The sequence below is a fragment of the Symphodus melops genome (genome assembly GCF_947650265.1).
Source record: "Symphodus melops genome assembly, chromosome: 18".
Classification (NCBI taxonomy): Eukaryota; Metazoa; Chordata; class Actinopteri; order Labriformes; family Labridae; genus Symphodus; species Symphodus melops.
In genome coordinates, this window is record NC_136708.1 from 21,101,874 (window position 1) to 21,122,926 (window position 21,053).

At 45.0% G+C, this 21,053-nt stretch overlaps 3 protein-coding genes and 1 long non-coding RNA gene across 6 annotated transcripts; 2 read left to right on the plus strand and 2 right to left on the minus strand.

Moving 5' to 3' along the window:
• The first annotated feature begins 120 nt into the window (after positions 1-120).
• Positions 121-1,038, plus strand: LOC306839441. The gene is made up of 3 exons (XR_013781190.1): positions 121-349; positions 838-869; positions 972-1,038. It is a non-coding gene; the product is annotated as an uncharacterized lncRNA (long non-coding RNA).
• Positions 1,039-1,148: 110 nt separating this feature from the next.
• LOC306838971 (G1/S-specific cyclin-E2-like) lies at positions 1,149-4,120 on the plus strand (the record flags this gene model as incomplete). Its single annotated transcript, XM_079367411.1, has 9 exons — positions 1,149-1,196; positions 1,323-1,456; positions 1,538-1,673; positions 2,017-2,163; positions 2,316-2,411; positions 2,593-2,727; positions 3,257-3,368; positions 3,447-3,604; positions 3,982-4,120. Coding segments are annotated over 9 exons (1,044 nt in total), but the record flags the coding sequence as incomplete, so codon positions are not given.
• Positions 4,121-4,615: 495 nt separating this feature from the next.
• ints8 (integrator complex subunit 8) lies at positions 4,616-13,436 on the minus strand. 2 transcript variants are annotated; one of them, XM_079368167.1, is made up of 28 exons: positions 13,359-13,436; positions 12,338-12,476; positions 12,078-12,252; positions 11,770-11,910; positions 11,529-11,600; positions 11,330-11,381; positions 10,978-11,157; positions 10,773-10,880; positions 10,535-10,687; positions 10,236-10,336; positions 9,974-10,115; positions 9,771-9,841; positions 9,510-9,685; positions 9,283-9,413; positions 9,027-9,137; positions 8,453-8,657; positions 8,244-8,365; positions 7,627-7,811; positions 7,227-7,260; positions 7,061-7,120; positions 6,345-6,406; positions 6,149-6,267; positions 5,971-6,074; positions 5,832-5,882; positions 5,660-5,733; positions 5,491-5,555; positions 5,299-5,342; positions 4,616-4,810 (listed from the first exon to the last, which is right to left on the minus strand). In XM_079368167.1, the coding sequence occupies exons 1-28, from the start codon at positions 13,380-13,382 to the stop codon at positions 4,694-4,696; spliced, it is 3,018 nt and encodes a 1,005-aa protein (XP_079224293.1). In that variant the 5' UTR covers positions 13,383-13,436; the 3' UTR covers positions 4,616-4,693. The 2 variants fall into 2 exon arrangements, with proteins under 2 accessions (XP_079224293.1, XP_079224294.1); XM_079368168.1 differs by having other exon boundaries at positions 13,254-13,413.
• A 702-nt stretch (positions 13,437-14,138) lies between these two features.
• On the minus strand, positions 14,139-20,878 carry LOC306839653 (putative C-mannosyltransferase DPY19L4). 2 transcript variants are annotated; one of them, XM_079368460.1, is made up of 19 exons: positions 20,448-20,878; positions 20,178-20,330; positions 19,800-19,921; positions 19,623-19,713; positions 19,373-19,494; positions 18,881-19,026; positions 18,651-18,774; positions 18,432-18,566; positions 18,015-18,146; positions 17,798-17,899; positions 17,643-17,716; positions 17,347-17,505; positions 17,069-17,188; positions 16,851-16,971; positions 16,545-16,601; positions 16,390-16,472; positions 16,180-16,312; positions 15,908-16,066; positions 14,139-15,774 (listed from the first exon to the last, which is right to left on the minus strand). In XM_079368460.1, the coding sequence occupies exons 1-19, from the start codon at positions 20,527-20,529 to the stop codon at positions 15,610-15,612; spliced, it is 2,280 nt and encodes a 759-aa protein (XP_079224586.1). In that variant the 5' UTR covers positions 20,530-20,878; the 3' UTR covers positions 14,139-15,609. The 2 variants fall into 2 exon arrangements, with proteins under 2 accessions (XP_079224586.1, XP_079224585.1); XM_079368459.1 differs by having other exon boundaries at positions 19,800-19,924; positions 20,448-20,877.
• Positions 20,879-21,053: the final 175 nt, after the last annotated feature.

Here is a 21,053-nt window from a genome sequence, read left to right on the forward strand (position 1 = left end):
AGACGAAGTTATTTACATTTTGTTGTTGTTTTTATCACTTTTATGAAACAGTTTAGACGAGTTTAGAATATTAAAGCTTCTTGGTTTATTAATGTCGTTTGCGCTCTTATTTAAATTGTTTAGGATAGAGAATATTTATACGCATGCGCATTAAGCTTCTGATTCAAAGTAGCGCCAACTGGAAACTAGTTGAGTCCCTGCAGCTCGGAGGGTGAGCTGTTTATGTACTGATCATTTAAAGTTAGATAGCCTTATTTTTGTAGCACAGAAGTTTAACCAGTACGACTCTGAGACATTTTATAGTGAAGTATCAGCAGATGTGCACTGTTGTTGTAATCCAGTTAAAGTGGTGAGCTAAATATTTTACATTCCTTGCATTCTCTTCCTCCTTTGTTTGCTTTAAACTTTAAACATGTCATGGCGGATATTATTGCATGAATCATTACAGAAGATGATGGATTCATGTCTAAATCAGGAGCATTTTATTGGCCTTTAAGCTGCTGCATGAAGGGATCATGTCTCTTTGTGTACTTCATGAATGTTTTTATCTCTTAAAGACAGAAAATATCCCTACAGATGATTTATTTATAATCCAGAGAGTCAAAGAGAGAGGAGTGATCATACTACTTGTTCATCTTTAATGTTGTTGTGGTATAAAGTTCAAGTTTTGGCGCAATAAATAATCCGGAAACTGTTTCTTTATCATCCGGCTCGTGTTTGCATGTTATTATATTTATAGTGGAAGTCTTTGTAGCTGCAGCTGCTTCAACCATTTCCGACTTCCTGGTTTTGTCTGACAAACACTAACTTTGCTGCTTCTTCTTCTTTTTTTATCAGACAGAAGCATCCAAAACCATGACTAGGAGAAGGTATCCCCCCCCCCTCCTTTTTCTCAGTTTATGAAGGATTGATTTTATTGTGTGGGTCTAAATCTTCAGCTCCATGTTGAGGTTAGTTTGATGTCTTTGCAGTGGACGCCTGCAGAGGAGATCTGAGAATGTGTCAGGGCAGAGAGGCAAAGGAAATAAGGTAAGAGCTTTTCATTTAGGTCATATCATGTTGTTACTGCGTGGGTCTGACTTGAGACAAACTAGACTTAGAAGGATTTAATATTGATGTTGTGACGTAACTTTTTTTCTTCACAGCAATGCAGCAGGAAAAAGGTTGAGCCGCTGTCAAAGCTGCAGTGTGAGAAGGTTTGTCCTTTATTTTTATTGAGTGATGTTCCTCTTCTACAGTACACAGGCGTGCAGCGACATCAGTGGTTTAAACTCTTAATAAGCTCCGTCATCATGTAAAGTCACTTCTCTTCTTTCTCCTAGAATCAGCTGCTGCTTGAAGATGAGGCCGAGCCTCGTCTCCTCGTTGACGGTCCTGAGAGAGCAGTGAAGGTGGAAGCAGAGGATTTGATTTCAGGAGAGTCTTTGGTTCGGTCGTCTCCTCTGCCTCGCCTCAGGTGATTGGTTGGTTGTTCCTGCAGTCAGACGGTGTTGTTGACGTGCAGACGGGCTGATGCGTGTTCTTCTGCGTGTCACAGGTGGGGCTCTTCTGACGACGTGTGGGGGAAGATGGTCAGAAGGGAACAGAATTACTCGCACAGTAAGAGCTTCGTGCAGAAACACCCGACGGTACAACCGCGGATGAGATCCATCCTGCTCGACTGGCTGATTGAGGTGCGTGTTAAACTACATGCTGCATTTTTAAATTGTTGCCTTCCAGCTGGAGTGTATTTTTATTTTTATGTAGTTTTTCACTAAAATATTTTTGAAACCTCGATCCCTGTCTTTCAGTCCTTCTGTTTCTGGATATTTACACTTTTATGATTCTGTTGAAGATGTTTGAACTAGTGTCTTTACATTAGCTTTAGATTATCCTGCGACTGACCAAACCAAACCACTGAACAGTTTGACCAGATTAATTAAAGTATCAACATGTTGTGATTAAATTAAGATCTTTTTTTTTTTTTTTTTACTTCTCTCAGTAAAAGACTTCCTAACGTGTCCCTGTCTTCTCCAGGTGAGCGAGGAGTATACTCTCCACCGGCAGACGTTCTACCTCGCTCAGGATTACTTCGACCGCTTCATGTTGACTCAGAACAACATCGAGAAGAACATGCTGCAGCTCATCGGGATCACGTGTCTTTTTATAGCGTCAAAGATGGAGGTAAGGAAGAACGGGGAATCCTCATTAAAACATGTCAGCATCGTATCAAAGAGTTTCCACATGTATATCCGCTTCATCGATCCTGTTGTTTATTATTTCTTCAGCTTCTTTTAGGGGGGATTGTTAAGTTTGAACGTTGTTCTTTTGCGCAGGAAGCCTGTCCTCCGAAGCTGTCGCAGATGGCTTACATAACGGCAGCGACGTACAACGAGGAGGAGATTCTGCAGATGGAGTTAATCATTTTAAAGGTGATCACTTTTTCACTCTCCGTGCTCGTTTACAAATCAACCAACAAAGGCTTCACTCTGCTGTCTGTGTGTGTGTGTGTGTGTGTGTGTGTGTGTGTGTGTGTGTGTGTGTGTGTGTGTGTGTGTGTGTCTGTGTGTGTCTGTGTGTCTGTGTGTGTGTGTGTGTGTGTGTGTGGAACAGGCTCTGAGGTGGAAGCTTTGCCCTGAGACCGCCGTGTCTTGGCTCAAGCTTTACTTCCAGATGGCATCAATGAACTTGAACTCCGACCTGCTGGAGCAGCACTTCCCTCAGGAGGCTTACATACAGATGACACGAGTAGGTGTTGGAGCGGCTCTTTAACATGTAAACACACATTTAAAGCCGTCACATGACCAGCAGCGCCCACATCCTCCTCTTTCAGAGCGTTTCTCCCCGCGAGCTTTATCCCGAGAATAATGACGTTTAACTTCTGCTTGCCTGAGTCGTGACAGTTAATGTGATCGGGCCGGCTGTGGATCAGTGGTAGAGTCGTCATATCTCAACAGGAAGGTCGAGGGTTCAATCCCCACCTCCTGCAGCTCCATGTCCGGCTTGGAGCTGCAGGAAGGAGACGGGTCAGATTAGTTTGTCTCCTTGTTGACAAAGTCTCGCCCCTTCTTGAGTTTGATTGGTCGGTGAGGGAGAAGTGACATTGATGAGTGCAGAATAAAACTGCTGCCTGAGAGCGTTTCTGTGCTCTGAGCGCCTTAGTGGACGATTTATCCAAGCATCGTGCTTTTCTTTGGTAGTCTGAGTTAGAAGTGTTCTTGGACATGAAGCTGTCGACTGATCGCATCTTTTCTCCTGTGCATGTCGACTCTTCTAGCTCTTAGATCTGTGCATCCTCAACATCAACTCTCTGGACTTTGAGTATCGAGTGTTGGCTGCCTCCGTCCTCAGTCACTTCACGCAACAGGAGACGGTGGAAAAAGTTTCAGGTGACGTTTTAGCTGAACAGGACGAGAGTTAGCGCCCAAAGAGCCGAGGAGCTGATGTGACCTTTTGTCTTTGTTCAGGTCTGTCGAAAGACGCGCTCCAGCCGTGCGTTAACTGGATGGCCCCCTTCGTGGAATCGCTGAGCCAGTCTGACAAATCCACAGTAAAGGAATTTGTCCAAATCAAGAAAGACGACAGACACAACATCCAGACTCACACCGACTACTTGACCATGCTGGTAAGTGCAGCTCGAGTGTCCCACCTCCGTGCCTCGATCGGAGAGAGTCCGGCTTCACGGGTCGAGACGGGTCTGCAGAGACGGCGCTGTGTGCGCGTATCTGGAGCGCCCGCTGTTCGTCTACACGACAACGTAATGCAACGTGAAAATTCAGACTGGGACACCGATCGTATTCTGTTGTGGGGCCGATATGAAAATACAAAGTTTTGTTGCATAATCAAACACACGTGTCATCCTGTCCCTATATGAATATAATGGAGGTGTTCTTAATCTTAATGAATGCACTCTGACATCACTCACAGCTTCATCAAAGCATCAGTGATTATAAAATCACTGATTGGTTCCAGGCTTCTGAATTTTCTTCACGGCTGTTTTAGGACGCCGCCGGTGAAAAGGAGGCGAAGATCCAGTTCCCCACTCCTCCCAGCAGCGCAGAGAAACCGTGCACACACTGAGCTACAAGAGGAACACACAGCCACCGATGACGGGGAGCGGGTTCGAGTCCCGTCCGACCAAGAAGAAAAGCGCCCCGTTCAGTGGACGGAGAATGTTTACAAGAACAACGGAGACCCTGCTGATGATGAAGAAAGCATCACCACAGGGTTCTAGATGAAAATTTTCTAAAATCTTTTATCTTGGTTTGAGCTTTTTGCATGATTTTTTTTTTCTTCAAGCTGTTTTAAGCATCAACATGCTTTAACTTTAAAAGAAATGTGTTTTAAAAGAAAGTGTGAAGGATTGCTGTAAGTTATTTTATTTCTAAGAAATACTGTAAAATGGAAGTGAGGTGCATTTTTTTTTTATGAAAAACTTCAAAGATCTGTAGCAAATCAAATCTGTACAGTTGGATGTTTAAATAGTGCGTCAGTGTGAGATGTCATGTTTTTATTCTGTGATGTGTGAGCTGCCGATATCTGAACACATCGATCCATATCAAAGCCTTTCTTTGTCACTCAGGAACATTGACACTTTTTTTTTTAAGAGCTCATTGTAAATGATAAAGTGTACATGTGTATTTATTAAGAGCTTTATTTTCTATCACAAAATAAAATGTACATTCTCTGTTCCTCTCGGGAGTCGGACTGAGTTTTAGAAATACAGTTTGGCCATGGCCTGCAGGAATCTCTTCTTTCTCTTCTGCGCTGCCAGCTGCAGCACCTCCTCGGGGTTACTGGTGTTCAGCTCGGCCTGTCCGATCGCTTTGATCTGCCGGGGGGGGGGAGGCGGGAGAAGAGCGTTGTCATGGTGACGCACATACAAACACAGCGAGATCTACACAGCACTTTAACATTTCTTAGTCCTCCATGTCTTTCCCTGCCGTTATGATTTTTTTATTTATTTTTTTACAAGTGAAAGGAAAATAACATTTTGAATGAGGTTCTAACAATGTGCTCATAATTTAATAACCGTTTTTTTCTGAGCCTTTTTATTGGACGAACGGCTGCAGAGAGACAGGAAATGTTTGGAGGAAAGAGAGTGAGGATGACGTGAAGCAAAGCGCCGGGGTCGGATTCAAACCCACGGAGTGTGTTTTATCGTTTATAATCAAAACTATTTATAAAGTGGGATGAGTTTTTAAAACGTCTGTGAATAAGTTAAAATGATTTAATGAATCTCAATGAGTCAAAGTAAAAACTGAGTGATTCCATGTTTATGTGCAGAGGAAAAAAAACCATCTCTCTCAGTTATCTTACCGCTATTTGTCTCTTCTCAGTCTCGCCCCGTTTGTGGTGAATATCTGAACTTTGTGAAGGAGCAGAAAGGTGACGACACAGCAGGTTCATACAAAAAGATCAGAAGAGTCATAAAGTGTGTTTACATGATCGGTTTGTGTAATAACTGATCGACTTATCTGGAGCGTTTGCCTTCATGGAACAAAAGGATACGTGTGAGGTACTCCAGGATGGTCACGTCCCAGATGTAGTCGTAGAACGAGTCCATGGCGTCGTGACTGTGGTGGCACAAAAAAAAAAAAAAACACAGAAGAGTTGGGCGTGTGTCAAAGGGCTCGACGCCCCGCGTGGGTGGATCTGAATCAGCGCTTCATCCTCGTACCTGTTCTGTTCCTGGAGGGCTTTAAACGCCGTCATGTAGTCGACCTCCCTGAGAAACTGGCAGAGAACAGCAACCTGCCACGCCATGAAATAAATAATAATAATAATCAGGCGCTAAAGTGGTTGAATATGCTAAACTTGAACGCGTGATTCAGAGAGAAGACTCCAGTGACCTGTGTGTGGCAGTTCATCATCGAACAACACTTGATCATCCTCTTCAGGACCTGCAAACACACAGACACGGTTCAAACACGTTGTTTTCTGTACAGGTGAGTGTTGAGATCAACGAGGTGCAGTGTCAGCGTGACCCACCTGGTCCGAGTAGACGTCAGGGGGGACGGGTTTGGTGAAGAAGTCGGAGCTCACCGCCCCGGCTTGGAGGTAAAGGTTCAGAGCAGCAGAGTACTGATTGGTCACTGCAGACGTGAACAGAACAGAGTGAGTAAAAACAGCCTCCCCTCCATCGCAGTGATAAAACATCCTCTCTCACCAAAGTAGATGTCGGCCTGAGTGATGAGCCACGACTGGTTGTTGGGGTTCAGGGTGAGAGCGTAGGACACCAGCTCTTTGACCGTCACAGCCACAGCTTCCACGTCCACCGCCTGAATACTGAGCAGACACGACACCGTCACATTCACAGACTCGCACTGAGAACAAACATCACTGAGAGATTTAAAAGTCCTGACTTTGGGAGAGTCGACGGCCAGATGGAGAGATGTTCAGCTGTGACTTCATTCACGATGTCGTCCTGAAGAAAACAACAACAGTTGGTTACCTCAAAATCACTGCAGAGAAAAACTGTGAATGTCCAAAGTGAGGCGACCATCACATCCTCTGAACTCTTGATTATTAAAACTGTTTTTTTTATCTTTTCTACAGCAGCCAATCAGAGCGTAGCTTAGTGTCTGTTGTCAGCAGAATTACGGGAACTCTTCTCAGCTTATTCTCATGAAAGCCTTCGACCTTCAGGGAGGAAAAATGGAACCAAATGTTTGTTTTCAAGCCGTCATATTTACGTCTCCGTGACTTTTCCCTAAACGTGGAGGAGGCGTAACTTAGAGATAAAGTAAACCTCATCTGTACCGTCGTCAGAGGTGGTGATGGAGGCGGGATGGGATTGGCAGAGAAGGCCTGTGGTGTGCAGCAGTGTGTGTGTGTGTGTGTGTGTGTGTGTGTGTGTGTGTGTGTGTGTGTGTGTGGAGCTCCTGCTGTGCCGCTCTCTCTTGCACGTCTGCACGCCATAATGCAACGTGATGTCACAGGAGGGACACCGGCAGAGAATCGATCCAGCGTTCACAGTTTTCACCGCGCTCAGTTAAACGTGTGGTGATGGCGTTCATGAGAAAAGATGAAGCTGAAGACGAGTCGTCACGTGCAGCACGTGGCGGTCACTCAGACGTACCCGCACTATGCTGTGCAGCCTCACAAACAGGGAGATGAGCGTCGTCAGCACCAGCGGCTCCTGTGACAGATCAAAGGAAACCTGTTAACTTCGCTCCAGCAGCTCGCCGTCCGATAACGGGTCACATGTCCACAGCAGGCTTCACTTTGCATGATGGGATACTCACTCTGAGCTTCTTGATGAAAGTGATGAATTTGCTCCTGGAAAGGTGAGACACAATCAGCATGGCTGTTTCCACTATCAATACATACAACATTAAGTGTGCAAGGATAAAGTGACCTTCAGAGGTAAAGTGCCGTTAAGTACTCAGGTCGATGAAACCATTTTTAAAACGAGATAAAAATCGAATAATGTCGATTTCCTGTTTCTTAAATCACAAAAACAAAAAGGCCGAGGAAACCAAATGTATTTAATTTCCTGTTTTCACTTGAAAAAAAAAATGCAAACCCGTCTTAACTTCACATCGATAATAAACGTTTTGGTTTTGCATCGTTTAAAAAAAGCTGGAATATAAAAGCATGTGTGAGAGTCGCCTGGTGAACAGGAAGTTGAGTGGTGTGGAGCACCTGTGCAGGATTCCCATGGAGGACTCCCTGTGTTTGATGAGGCCCACTCTGCCCTCGTTGTTCCTCTTGTGCTGGACGGACGCGCTGCAGATCTGGACCACCACGTCCCACAGCTCCTTGGCCGTGCGCCGACACTCTTTAGGACCCGGCAGCTCTTTGCACGTCGAAGCCAGCAGCTGACCGAGCTGCACAGCAGGAAACAGAAAGTCAAGTCAGCGGCCCGAACCAGAACCAGCGAAGCTCTGAGGTCACTCAACTTTGTTCAAACTGCAAAATTTTGAACCGCACATGAAGCTCCCGATGTGAAGAACATGTCGCCCATATTTCTGATACGCTTGGATCTCAGTAAGTTTAAATTGTTTAAAAGGTGATTCACAGACTTTATTTATTTATTTCCACTGAAAATGTCACCAGCTGAGAACGCTCATCAGAACAATGAGAAAAGCAGATGAGAAGAAACCAGGGTTCCAGTTTAGCGACAGAAAAATCAAATCTATGGGTTGAACTGCAGAGAGCGACACTTTAACCATCATTCAGATATACTGACAGAAGCTTCTTTGAATAGAACGCTGCAGAAAAAGAAGGACATGCATGCGTGGATGGATAGAAACACGGACCTTGATGTAAGGGTTGTTCATGACCAGAGACGGAGGCACCTGCAGAGTCAGGTAGTCGTTCTCTCTCCAGTTTAACATGAAGGCGACGCACTCCTCTCCGACCACCTGACGCAGAGGCAGGTCTGACGAACGACAGACTCACGAGTCAATTTTAAAAAAAACCCACAAGAAAGTAAAACACGAGAAACGGAGCGTTCGATTCCTCTCACCGTGAATCCTCATCTCCAGGTATCCTCGGACCCTGCTGACCAGGTCGGACGGCGGCCTCTCCTTGCTGCCCTCGGCCGCCATCGTCTCGTGCGCCCGCACCTCCAGCAGCAGCATCTCGTTCAGCATCACCTGCCTCAGCTTCGGGGAGAACTCAGTGACCAGCTCCAGGCAGGCGGAGAAGAGCTGCCGGGCGTGAGCGAAGTCCTGAGAGATTTAGAAATCAAGACGGGTCACGATCGCCACTGATTGGCTACTCCTCAACGTCATCACTGCGATTAGAAGGGAAACGTCCCTTTCTAACTAAACCCTTAGCTTTAATTCATTCAGTTTGATTTATTATGGCTGCAACCTTCCCCATGTGACGCTCCGAGTGACTCGCCTCCTGCACACCCGGAGAGATTATCTGTGCACATGTTGTGTGCACGTTTAAAGAACGCTTTAAGTCCTTCAACATGTCTCTCTTTTTTACCTTTTTATCTAATGTGACCCTGCAGAGATTGTTCTCTGAACTTTTCCATATTAGGCATCAATAAAATACATCCACACGAGTGTAAATCCCTTCGCTAAACACACCTTTATAGAGATGCAGTGGAGTCCTTTGGCCATCAGGATGTAAACCAGGTCCTTGGTCAGGTTGTCTTTGATGCCCAGGATGACGTTGATGTAGTCCGAGGGAACTTCCCACTGACACAGAGAGAAGGATTCAGAATATAAATCATTCTATCGGAGAAGAAAAGCAGCGAGTGGATTGAAAAGATCTGCAGGATGTAAACGACAACATCCTGAGTGTCAGCGCTGCACGCTGCTGCAGTACGTGTGGATGTCTGACCTTACTGTTGACCCTCCAGAAGGGTCTCTCCGCCATGCCGTGCAGCTCAATGAGGATTTGTCTGATCCTGCGCGGCTCCAGGGAGAGGATGAGCTGCTGCTCCAGCTGCCCGATGTTCACGCTCGCTGAAGCTGAGGAGGGAGGAGAGGAGGAGAAAAGAAACAACCTGAGTGAAGGGAGCGAGGTCGGATCAGGTCGAGGTCAGCGTCCATGTCACGGCGCTGTACCTGGAATGTCGTAGAAAGAGGGCAGAGGTTTTGCGCTGAGGTTGATCGTAGCCGACCTCTTCCTCATCTGCTCCACCAGCACCTTCCTCTCGTCCTCCCTCAGCAGCTCCATGAAGAGTTTGTGAGACGACACCGAGAAGAGCAGCGGCAGCTCCTCCAAGCTCTCGCACAGAGTCCTCAAAGAGAACGACAGTCTCGTTATAAAACACGAGTCAGAGGAAGTAAACCCCGACTCCAGACCCCGACCCTGCTGAAACTCACTTCATGAAATTAGCCATGTTTCTTCTGCACGTCTCCGATGGACGCTCCTTTTCCAGGGAGAGTGTGCACACCTGCAGGCCGAAGACATATTGATTAATTCAATTCAATTTGCAGCTTGACCCGTCAGTACACCGTGTTCGAAAGGTTCGAGGGAGACTCTAGAAATGACACGCATGTGTTTGGGGAGATGTGGAGGCGTGCACCTCTAACATGAAGTCCACCATCCTCTTGCTGGGCCTCAGGAGGAGCTGCTGGAAACGCACGCTGAGCCCTTCTCCTTCCAAAGCGTCTCGGACGGCGTTACAAACACACAGCTTGTGGCAAACGTCGTCCAGGCCCGACTCTCTGCAGAGTGTCAGATGATGCATGCATTAAGAGCTACATAACCCCGAAGAACACGCAGCCCAAAGAACTTCACATGGAACGAGTGAAAATGACCCTGAGCATCAAATGAAAATGTCTCACCCCTGTTGGACTTTGTAGAGATACTCTCTGAGAACAGAGCGTCTGAAGTGGATTGGTAAATGTCGGGACACGTTATCTTTGATGAAGGCGTCAACGACGGCCTGTCACAGAGAGAGGGAGAGAGAGAGGGAGAGGGAGAGAGAGAGAGGGAGAGAGAGAGAGAGAGAGGGACAGAGAGAGAGAGAGAGAGAGAGGGAGAGAGGGAGAGAGAGAGAGAGAGAGAGAAGGTGGGATTCATTTATTTGGTTTCACATATTAGAAACAATAACTCGTGCCGTCTCTGCAGACTCGTCTCTGACCTGGTGGTTTTGCACCCTGATCAGGCTGTTGATCTGATCGTAGGGTGTCGTCTGGGAGTCCGAGGGGTCGCAGTCTTCGGTCAGAGCTTTGCAGGCGTTCCAGTAACCTGCCAGACGTTTCTCGTCCAGGTGAACGTGGACAGTCGAGTCCAGCTGAGGAACCAGAAAGAGAGGAATGAGACCGACAAAAGTCTGTCGCAGGCAGACGAAGGTCTTTGCAGGATGTTGGTGCACAAACCTTCTTTAAAAGCTCCTTCGTCTGTCTGAAGTGATCCCGAGCTTTCTGATAGGCCGGCTGGTCTGTGCAGCCTTGCTGGAAGAAGATACCTCCCAAATCATAATGCACCTGAAACACAGAACAAACCCGTGTGAGGCTGAAAGATCCGACCATGAAGTCATCTTTATTCAGAATAAATAAACTCTGCTCTGTGTCCTTCACCCACCTGACAGTGCAGCTCGTCCGCACTGATTCGAAGTCCTGCCGTCGAAGACTCCGTCTCTCCGTTGGCGGCGGCGTCCGCAGCCAGCAGGTCCAGCGTCCTCAGAGTGTGGATGTAGAAGTCTTTCTTCAGCTGCACGGCTCCTTCGAGCACACTGATGGAGTCGCTGGCTTGCTCTTTCAGCTGAGGACAGCAGAGGTCACGTGATCTTATTAAACCCGCTCGACATCGGCGAGTAATGGAGACGTCGGTGTGATGAAAAAATTCCAAGTTGTCTCTCAAAAGTGGAAAACATTCTGATTTTAGCAGAAACAGTTTGACAAAGAAGACTTCCTGTCAGTGTTTGAGGACTCACCACAGTGAGGATGTTGTCCGTCATCTCTTTCTCCTGCTGCACGATACTTAACCTGCGAGGCCACAGGACAGGAAGTCAGTGTCGTCTCAGTGATTCATTCAAAACACAAACTGATAAAAAATCTCATTTTCAAGTTAACTGAATGTTTGTTTGTTTTCTGTCAGGGAACTCAAGCTTTGTTCCTGATCAGATGGTTTACATGTTCATCTGGTGAGGTCCAGGTTTGGTCTGTTTCTCTGGAAAGCTGCTGAGCACGATGGTCCTGATGGCCCTGAAAGGAGAAACGCGGTTAGATACGCTTCACGATATTTGTGTCTGTGAGTCGATTTGTTGGACAAAGTGACAACAGAGGTGACGTGATCATAAATAACCCATCAGTAAACACCAAGGTGAACAGAGCGTGGACACGGTCGTCTGTAATCGTCACCCTCATTACTCACCAGCGGTTGTAAATGACGACAGCCATGGCTGTGGTAGGAGGCAGAGTGGACAGGTCCAGGTCCACGTGTTTTACCCCCGGGGGCACTTTGCTCACACACAGGAGCTCGTTCAGCAACATGTTTAGGACCGGGATGGTCAAGCTTGCAGGAAGAAAGGTTCAGTTACTGTTTATGTGAAACATCTCACGTTTTCTAACTGAAGGGTACGACTGCATCATCTTAAAGAAAACATGCATTACAGACAAGCTGAAAATAATAATGAAATGTTCATCATAGACTTTAAAAAGCTGTGACTAAGAGACATTTACCCTTTCTCGAGGACATCCAGATCCCACTTCATGTACGCAGCGACCTTCAGTGCCAGCAGCTTCAGGGTTCGGTTTCTGCGGTTGTCTGCAGGAGGCTGCACCTGGTTCTGCTCGTTCACCGAGGGCTTCGACGCCTGCTCCAGGAACTGGACGATCAGCTGCCCCGGGGTCGGGTCTGTGGGAAACGTGCAAGAACAGATTTATAAGCGTCAATCCTCTTTACGGATGAACACCATAACGTTGAGCTGAGCTGAGCTGACCTGGGTTCGACTTCTGCAGGTGTGTCTCCAGCAGGCTGCCGTCCAGAAGGAACTCAAACCAGGAAGTCTGAAGAGGCGTGCCGGGCCGACTGCTGGTCACAGCAGCCACCCGGTCTGCTGCCTCCGCACTCATCCTCCCCTGATGAACACACACACACACATTTTGTGTTTATCTTTAAGAGGCACCACAATGAAGTAAGGTAAGCACTATTATCATTAAAATACATCATATAGGAAAAGTAACACTATTTTATACTTCCTTCCTCCACAACAGTAAAACTCTTTAGATTCTGCAAAGCTGCTTTGCAGAATAAGTTTATTAGTTTATAAACTAAGGATGTCTGGTCATATCTATCTTTCACACTTATTTGTTTACATCAAATACATTGTCCAGTTCATCATATTTTCTGTACATTTTTTTTAATCACACAAGGAATTACACCTTGGTGAACTTTGCTCTCTATGTGCAAAAGTATATCATGAAATATTTACAATAATTCACCAAATAAACAAAGACGAATTCCCATTCTTGAACCCTCACGCATTTTGTTGGTAAAAGCAGAACATTAATGTTGCATTCTCCCAGGAAAACCCAAGATAAATCAGCATGAAATGTTGGCTTATTATGTTTGTTTTTTTAAATCGCGAAATTAACTAGTTTGCTGCTGATATATGATAAATGTCGTGAAAAGCTTATTTCTTATTTCGTACCGTCCCGACTGGGCGGAGTTTCACTTTTCTCCAAGAGATTCAAAGGGATGAGCGACACAGATCCTTATAAGGGCAGCGGGTGCGCATAAATCAAGCGCACCTCTCCGCTGATGCGAGTGAGTCTGGCGGTGTTTAGTGCTAATATTTCAGCTAACCAGCTTCACGCTAAGGCCTATCTCTGACACAGAGAGGCGGATTGTCTTACCTCAACAAGGCCAAAATGATCAAGAAATGTATATGTGACTCAAATATAGACAAAAATATATAAAACTGAGAGCTACATCGGCTTCATGGACTGTTTGATTCTCACATAATTCATTCTGCGCTTCGCCATCGCGTCAGTGTTTCCGCTTCCGCCTCGTCGTCAAGGAGACGCACAGTGCGCAATGTTTGCGCATATTTATATTCTACAAAATCTATAATAATTCTAATAAATATTACAAAATTGTAATTTTTTATAATTTACAAAATTGATTTATTTAACAGCAAAAAAACAGAGGTAAAGTTTATTTGTATTATATAAAACCTATCTACAATATTCGATATTTATATTGTATTTACATTTCTTTTTTTATTAAAAAATACTGGTGTTTGCACAATGAACCTTTTTTTAATAGTTAAATACAATCCAGATACCTATGTATGTTAAATATACATCTGAAACATTGCGCATGTAAGACGTTTATTTAAATTAATTAGATTTAAAAATATCCTCACAGATTTTGTCATGGTGTAATAGGTTTAAGTCCTTTTGTTCAAGTGAATAATCAGACTCCTTTCTCTGACGCTGAATATTGTTTTATTAAGAAATAAAAAGACTTCATCTGTCGAGATATTATGAATATCCAGAAACATTGTGCTGTTTTAGCCAGTTGTTTTCAGTACCGTGTACCAGCTTGTTACGCAAAGGTGATATTAAATTAGCACAGATCAAGTTCATTTTTTATGTTGCCCACCAAATCTTTTCAATGTTTTTACACATTCCACACAATGTTAAGAAATGACATCATAAACTGTAAATATTTTATACAGTCTATGGATTACATCTATGAAGACTTTGGGAGCTACACAGCAGGCTGAAAAAGCAAAGTGAATATTAAATTTTTTTATTCATCAACATGTACACACTTTAATCTCCAGACGCTTCTCGATAAAACCTTTAACTTCAATACGTGGCATTTTGCAGAGGGACAATGATTGGCAACACTTCCATGACAGCACCAGGAGGAGGAAACCACCAAAAACGTCCAAATCAGAACCAGAGATGAGACAATTATAAGACCTCAGGCAAAGCATTAAAAAGATGTCAATCAGTCAAATACTAGATTTCAAAATAAGGCATCCTGATGTAGAGAATAAAGAGAGAAACAAAACAAAAAAAGCAGCTTGAGGACCCGCTGTCAGGATGCTCACAGTTTTCTTCAACGTCTCCCGTCGTTCCAGGCACTGCTGTTTGATTATTTTTAATGCTAAAGAGCAGCTGCATTACAAAACGAGGATTTAATGTGACAAGCAAACCACGTTACAAAAATCAAGCCTTAAAATACTGATCTTTCACTCCTTTAGGGGAAACTCCTCTCTTCTTTTTCTTCGATGTCGCTGGATGATTGTTGAACTGTTCACCTATAACAAAGCAGCTTAAAAAACAGACAAATCTTCCCCCATTACAGCGAAGTACTCAACACTCATTCACTGCATAGGTTCTCATCCAGAGCTCTCAGCGATCACATCGTTTTCAGGTCACATTTTAAGAACAGAATTTCCTGATATTCGTTAAAGGCCAGTGTGGAGCTAATGACATGATTCCAGTCTGACAATTCAAGAGCGTTTAAGAGGTCACATAATCGTTTTAGGAACTTTTATCATCAATGAAGAATCTGATCAAGAAGAATCAAAGAATCTGTCAACACAAAGTTATTTTTGTTAAATTAAGATAAAACGTCGAGTATGCAGCAGTGCTGGTGGCTGACGCTCTCGAGCAGTTAGCTTGCAGGGTTTTTTTGCGGTCTTAGGTTAGCATGTTAACATGCTATGAAAAAAAAAAGACAAACTGTGTATTTAGTCATAAAACAAGTGGTCTACAAAATCAAATAAAGACTGGTCTTATAAGTCAGCAGATTGCTAAAATTATTTCAAAAGAGAATATTTATGTTTGAGCAGATCTCAATCTCAGGTCACTTAGCAGAAACATTTCCCTCCTTTCAGTCTGGAGCAGAGCGCAGACGGACTTCGCCCTGCTTGAAAGCGTCGCCTTTGGAGGACAAAGACGACAAAACTTTTTTTTCCTCGAGGCCTCCACTCTCGTCTTCTGTGAAAAGTGAGACGCCTCAGGTTCAGTGTCAACCTCTCCCGACAGTAACAGAAACACCTGGATTATAAATCTACAGTACAGAGACATCCATCGGGGTCGAAATAATCTGTGCTCGGCTCGTTGTTCTGAACTCACACCTCCATCACTGACATTTGAAGGGTTTTTCTTTTTAAACAGTGATGAGACTTTTTGGAGCGCACACACATTATTGCAGTCGTCCTCCGAGCGTGTCGCGCTCACGAGAGTGACGTCAGTACTGAAAGGAGATGACAGAGTTGACTTTGTAGATGTGGTACGAGCGGTTCCAGAAAACTCGAGTGAAGTAGTTTGTGTAGGGCGAGTAGTTCATCTTTATCTCCTGGCAGAATCGCCCGTGCTTGGAGAAAGAGTACATCACTCCCTTATCGTAGAGGACCTGAACAGAACGAGAGCACAAGGACAGAGACTGGAGTTAAAAGCTCGTCGCGTCCTCTCACTGAATGCAGCGGTGTCTGAAAACGTTTCGACCGTCCGTCCCATAGCGGCGTGGTCGAAGACTTGATACTCACATGTCCGTTGGAGATGTCGAGCAGGTCTTTGATCCGACAGCTTCTCTGAAGGTTCAGCTCGTTACAGATCGACTCTTCGATGATCACATAGTTTGTCTTCTGAGCGCTCAGGATCTTGTAGACGTCCTCTGCAGACCTCATGGCATAAACCTGATACGTCTAGAAGGAAAGAACATCAAAAGTCTTTTTATTCATAAAGGTAGTTTAACATGTAAATAAAGTCCTTGAAGGGCGTTTTTTTTTTTCACTTTCGGAGTGAATCTGTCACTCACATCCTCGGTCCTCCTTAGCAGGTTGTTGTCGGAGTAAAGCGGTAAACTGGTCACAGCTGAACCCGTACACAGCTTCACGGTTCCTAACAGCTGAGGGCTGGCTGCAAAGACGGCCGCCAGAGGAGCCTGAGACCTGGAAGAGGAGGAGAAGAAGATGAAGACGACGTGAGAGGTTCAGGACGAAACAGAAGGTCGGGTCTGAGGACTTACCGGATCCAGCTGATCAGCTCGACCGTGTCCGGGTCGTAGAACTCGGGGAGGTCGGACAGCTCCGCTAAGACACGAGGGCCGTACTGCGAGAAAAGAAGAGAGTGAGCATCTTCATGTGTAACAAGCTTCAAAGAATAAAGAGCGAGGAGTCTTACCTCTCTCCACAAACTGAAGCCGATGATGGTAGGAACCGCTGTGCTCAGGATCAGAGACTGGACGAGTGAAGAGAAGTCAAAGATGAGCATGAGTTTGTTTGATGTTGCTCAGGCATCAGGTTACCAGGTGATTTCTAATCTGACAGACCAGCTACTTTTTGGTACTCCAGGGACACCGTAGAATTCAGCCAGTTTGACTTTAATAGAGATTTGGGGTTTTTTTGGACACAATTACAATAAAAAGGGGAAATAACTGTCTTAATGCAGATATGTGTTGATGATTAATATCTTTCAGAGGTGACTCACCAGGACTACAGGGTGGATGGACTTCAGTCTGAGCCACTTAAACACCGTCATCCACAGCTCTGGAGAACACACGCCGAACGCTGTGAACATGCAGACGTACGGGGTCCATAAATATTTCATCCTGCGTGAAAGGAAAAAGAGCAGTTTGATTTTTCACTTCTGTTATAACAGAGAAGTTCTTTCTTTTTCACGTTCACTGCGGTTTTATTTGAACGCACCCGTCGAACAGCAGAGCGAGGCCTCCAAACAGCAGCGTGTGAAACACGTGATAGATGACCTGGGGCTGCTCTCCTATTCGTCCGTCTTCAAGTTTCAGGTTGGTTTGCATCGGCTGACCACTGCAGGAAAAAGAACAGCAACTTTAAAATCAAAGATTAAGCCGACAGTTTAAGAGGAGAAATGTTCTGTCTGTGTCTTCATTAATAAATCACAAGGAGAGCAGATTTAAGAAAAGTGACCAATGTTTGTTTCTGACTTTTAGGCCCCGCTCTCCCACCTGAGTCGTCTGTAGATGGTGTGCAGGGTGGACAGCAGGCACACAGACAGAACCAGGAAGTAGAAGGGAAGGACCGAGGCCTGCGTCAGGCGTAGAAAAAAGTCCTGATCGGGTGTCTGCAAACTCTCTTGGCACATCAGGAAGTTTGGGACGAAATCACTTTGAGAAGAGGAAAAGAAAACACGAGATTAGAGGAAACAGAAACTGAGGATAATACACACTGGTACTACTTAAACAGATCAGCTCAAAGACCACATCACGAAAGAATACTTTCACCGAAGAGTCTTTTTACTCACGTGGTCCTGTTGAGTCCAAATTTGACTTCCAGGAATTTCAATATGAAATCACTGTCACTCACAGGAACAAGTTTCTGTCAAAGGAAAACAAACCACCAGTTCACAGCAGCGTAAGTACAGCTGAATCCTGACCACTTAACCGACATGAATTTTACCTTGACCAAGTAGCTGAAGGTGATCCCTGTGGTAAAGACCAGGTGGAAATGTAGGAAGAGTTTCATGACTCTGGCCACAAGAGGTCCCATCTTCATCCTTTGCTGTAAAACAACAAATGTGGACAGCGGGTTCTTTTAGGTAGCGCCACTCTGAAAATGTCTCTGAGCTGAGAGGTTCAATCAGTGACGCTAACGTGACGGAGCAGCTAAACTCTACCTGGAAGTACCTCGCGAGCACTGAGCCGATCATGAGGCTGAGCAGAGGAGAGCTGAGCAGGGCCGGGTTCTGAAACTGGAACAGGTAGGCCAAGAACAGGGAGCTCAGGTACACCTTGTGAATGTCGGCCATCTTAACAAAACAGAAGGAGAGACACAGACAAAGAGAGAGAGAGAGAGAGAGAGCGAGAGAGAGAGAAACAAAGGGAATATGTTATAGAGTAAAGTCTGGTTTATACTCCTGTGCTGAATCTAGCCTGTTTATGATCCCGCCATATTCTCTGCTTGTTTGTTTACAGGTAACCATGGCGACTAAAACTGTGCTTTTTGGGCTCTTCTGCCAAATCATGAAGGGACAACACACAGATAAGGCTGCACTTGCTTAATTTCTTTCCAAAGATTTCTCCGGGTGTCCTACCTTGCGCGGCGGCACCAGGTCAAAAGAGTCGAGCAGGAAAAGGCAGAGGCCCTGGATGAAGAGCACGTAGTGACTGTGCTCCCACACCAGCAGGAAGGTGAAGGTGGTGGCACTCATGGTGAGATAGCAAATCATCTACAAGGACACACAGGTTGTATTTATCCGTCTGCACGGCTCGGGACAGACGAGCACAGATGTTTTGTTTTCTGAGATTCTCACTTCAGCAGCAGAGCTGACGTTGTTACTGAGGAAGCCGGTCAAAGCGGCGACCTGACACGAGAAGTAAGGCAGAGCCCAGTTGTCCCGCAGAGGAATGGCCTGGTCCACTTTGGTTGTATCTGCTCTGAGGGAGAAAAGACCCACGGACGAGTTGTAGAGCAGAGAACGACAAGACAAACTGTTCTTCACCGGAGACCAATAAATAAACATGTGTGCAGGATCCGTCTCACCTGTTGATCACGTACCAGCCCACGGCCAACATGCCGGCCACCCAGGTGCCGCTCATCACCCAGCTGCACACAAACAGAGCGGTGACGTAGACCGCCTGCAGGCCGAAAACCACTCCCACGTAGAAGTAGATGGGCTCCACGTCGTCCTGAAGGCGGACACAGAAACGTCAGGCTGTGTTTACATCTCTGAACGTGAGAGTTTGTTGTCTGTTTATAAAAGTTGGATTATTCGTACTTTCTTGCTCTTTAAGCTTAAAGCCCTCTGAAGTGGATTTGCATGATGTTGTGCTCTACCGGGGAGTTTCATCAGAATTTCAACTGAGTTGTAATAATTTAAAAAAATCACGAAGCAGAACTTCAACATCACGCTGTTCAACCGGCGTCTTCTGATCAGAAACTCAAATGTTTTCTTTAATCTAATCTAAATAAACATCTTAAAATAAAGTTTCCTGTAAACGTTGCTCAGCTTGAAACAGGCTGAAACGAGCTCACCTGGCTGTCTGTGACTCTGTATAAGAAGCTCATGATGACCTCCGGATACAGAGACAGACGCTCCACTGCGTTGATGGTTTGACCTGAAACTGTATTGTTATCCAGCATCAACTCGTAAAACCCTGAAAAACACAATACAACAAGGTCGGCGTAAGAGTTTATTCCAAAGGAAAGATCATCATAACCGTCAATGTCATGCAGTTTTCTTTTAATTTCTTTCTTCATTGAAAATATTAAGGCATATTTTCACCTCTTTCAAAGGATGGAGCTGCGAGCATGTGCTTGTAATAGTAATAATAGAACCCGCTGCCTTCCTGGAAGGTGATCTCACGCTCCAGATCCTGAGAAAACATTCAAGTTCTGTTAAGAATTGATGCCATACGGTGGTACAGTGAAGGCCTACTTCAAAATCAACACACACACACACCTGTCGAGTGGAAAACCAGAACTTCCTGTCATGATATGTTGACAGAAAAAAGGCATAAAGCATCCCGCATGCGACTGCAGCCAGACATCCGAAGAACACTCTCACCAGACGCTGCAGGAAAGCTGCTGAGGAGCGGAAATATAAAGTGAACGTCACATTATCCTTTACACACACAGAACATGCACGCATTGTATGATCAATATTATATCAATATGAACCCTGCACGCCCGTGCTCTTCTGGAAAGATGTTGCACCTATGTTAAACCTAATTTCCCTTCAGGGATCAGTAAAGTAATTTTCTGCTTCTGAACTATACAACTATATATTATTATTATTATATTAAACAGACAGCTCAAAGTGTAAAGGACATTAACTTACATGTAGAAGAGGTTTTGGCTGCTTTGACAGGTGACTCAGGTGTGTTTGTCTCCTCTTCTTCTTCTTCACCTTCATCTTTCTTCTGCTTTTCTTCTTCTGCTCCATCAGCGGACTCTCTCCCGTGATCCTCTGCGTCCAGCGGTCCGTTAACATCTGGACAGGTGTCACATCAGTCAAAAGTTAATTTATGAGAAGTTACCTGGAGTTGTTTTGGCTCAGTAAGCTAACTTGGGTGTTTAGTTAGCAGACAGCTAAGTTAGCTGAACTTACGTGCAGTGTCCTCTTCTTCTTCTTCTTCTTGTTCTTTTTCCTCCTCCAAAGTCTCTGTTTTACGACATCTTAAATCGGTCATGACGAGGTGAAATTAATCCGAGAAGAGGTGTCTGTTATGTTCAGACTGCAGCATGCTAGCTAACGAGCAGTTAGCTAACACAGGAGCTGCTCTGTGCGGACGATAAGACAAAAAAAGACTTAAGACTTCCGGTTCTCTTCCGGCTCTTCTTCTTCTTCTTCTTCTTCTTCTTCACCACAGCAATAAAGAAATAGTTGCTGTTTTTTCTTAGTGATGTTAAATATTTACGGAACCTCTACACTCAGAACTACAGTCTGACTGTAGCGGAAGTTGTGATGACTGTAATAGAAATCAGCGAAGGAGACCGCTGGCTGCAGACCATAGACTGTAACAGCCACGCTGGATGGGGGCGTGGTCTGATGTGGGCGTGGCCGAACACCAGATGGGCGAGACAGATTTAACAAACTTTCAATTTGCTAGATAATTGCAAGAAGTAAAAAATCTAAACCTGTATTTAAATGTAGGCTGCAGTATAAACAATTATTTATTTTTATTTATTGTTATTTATTATTATCTGTCATATT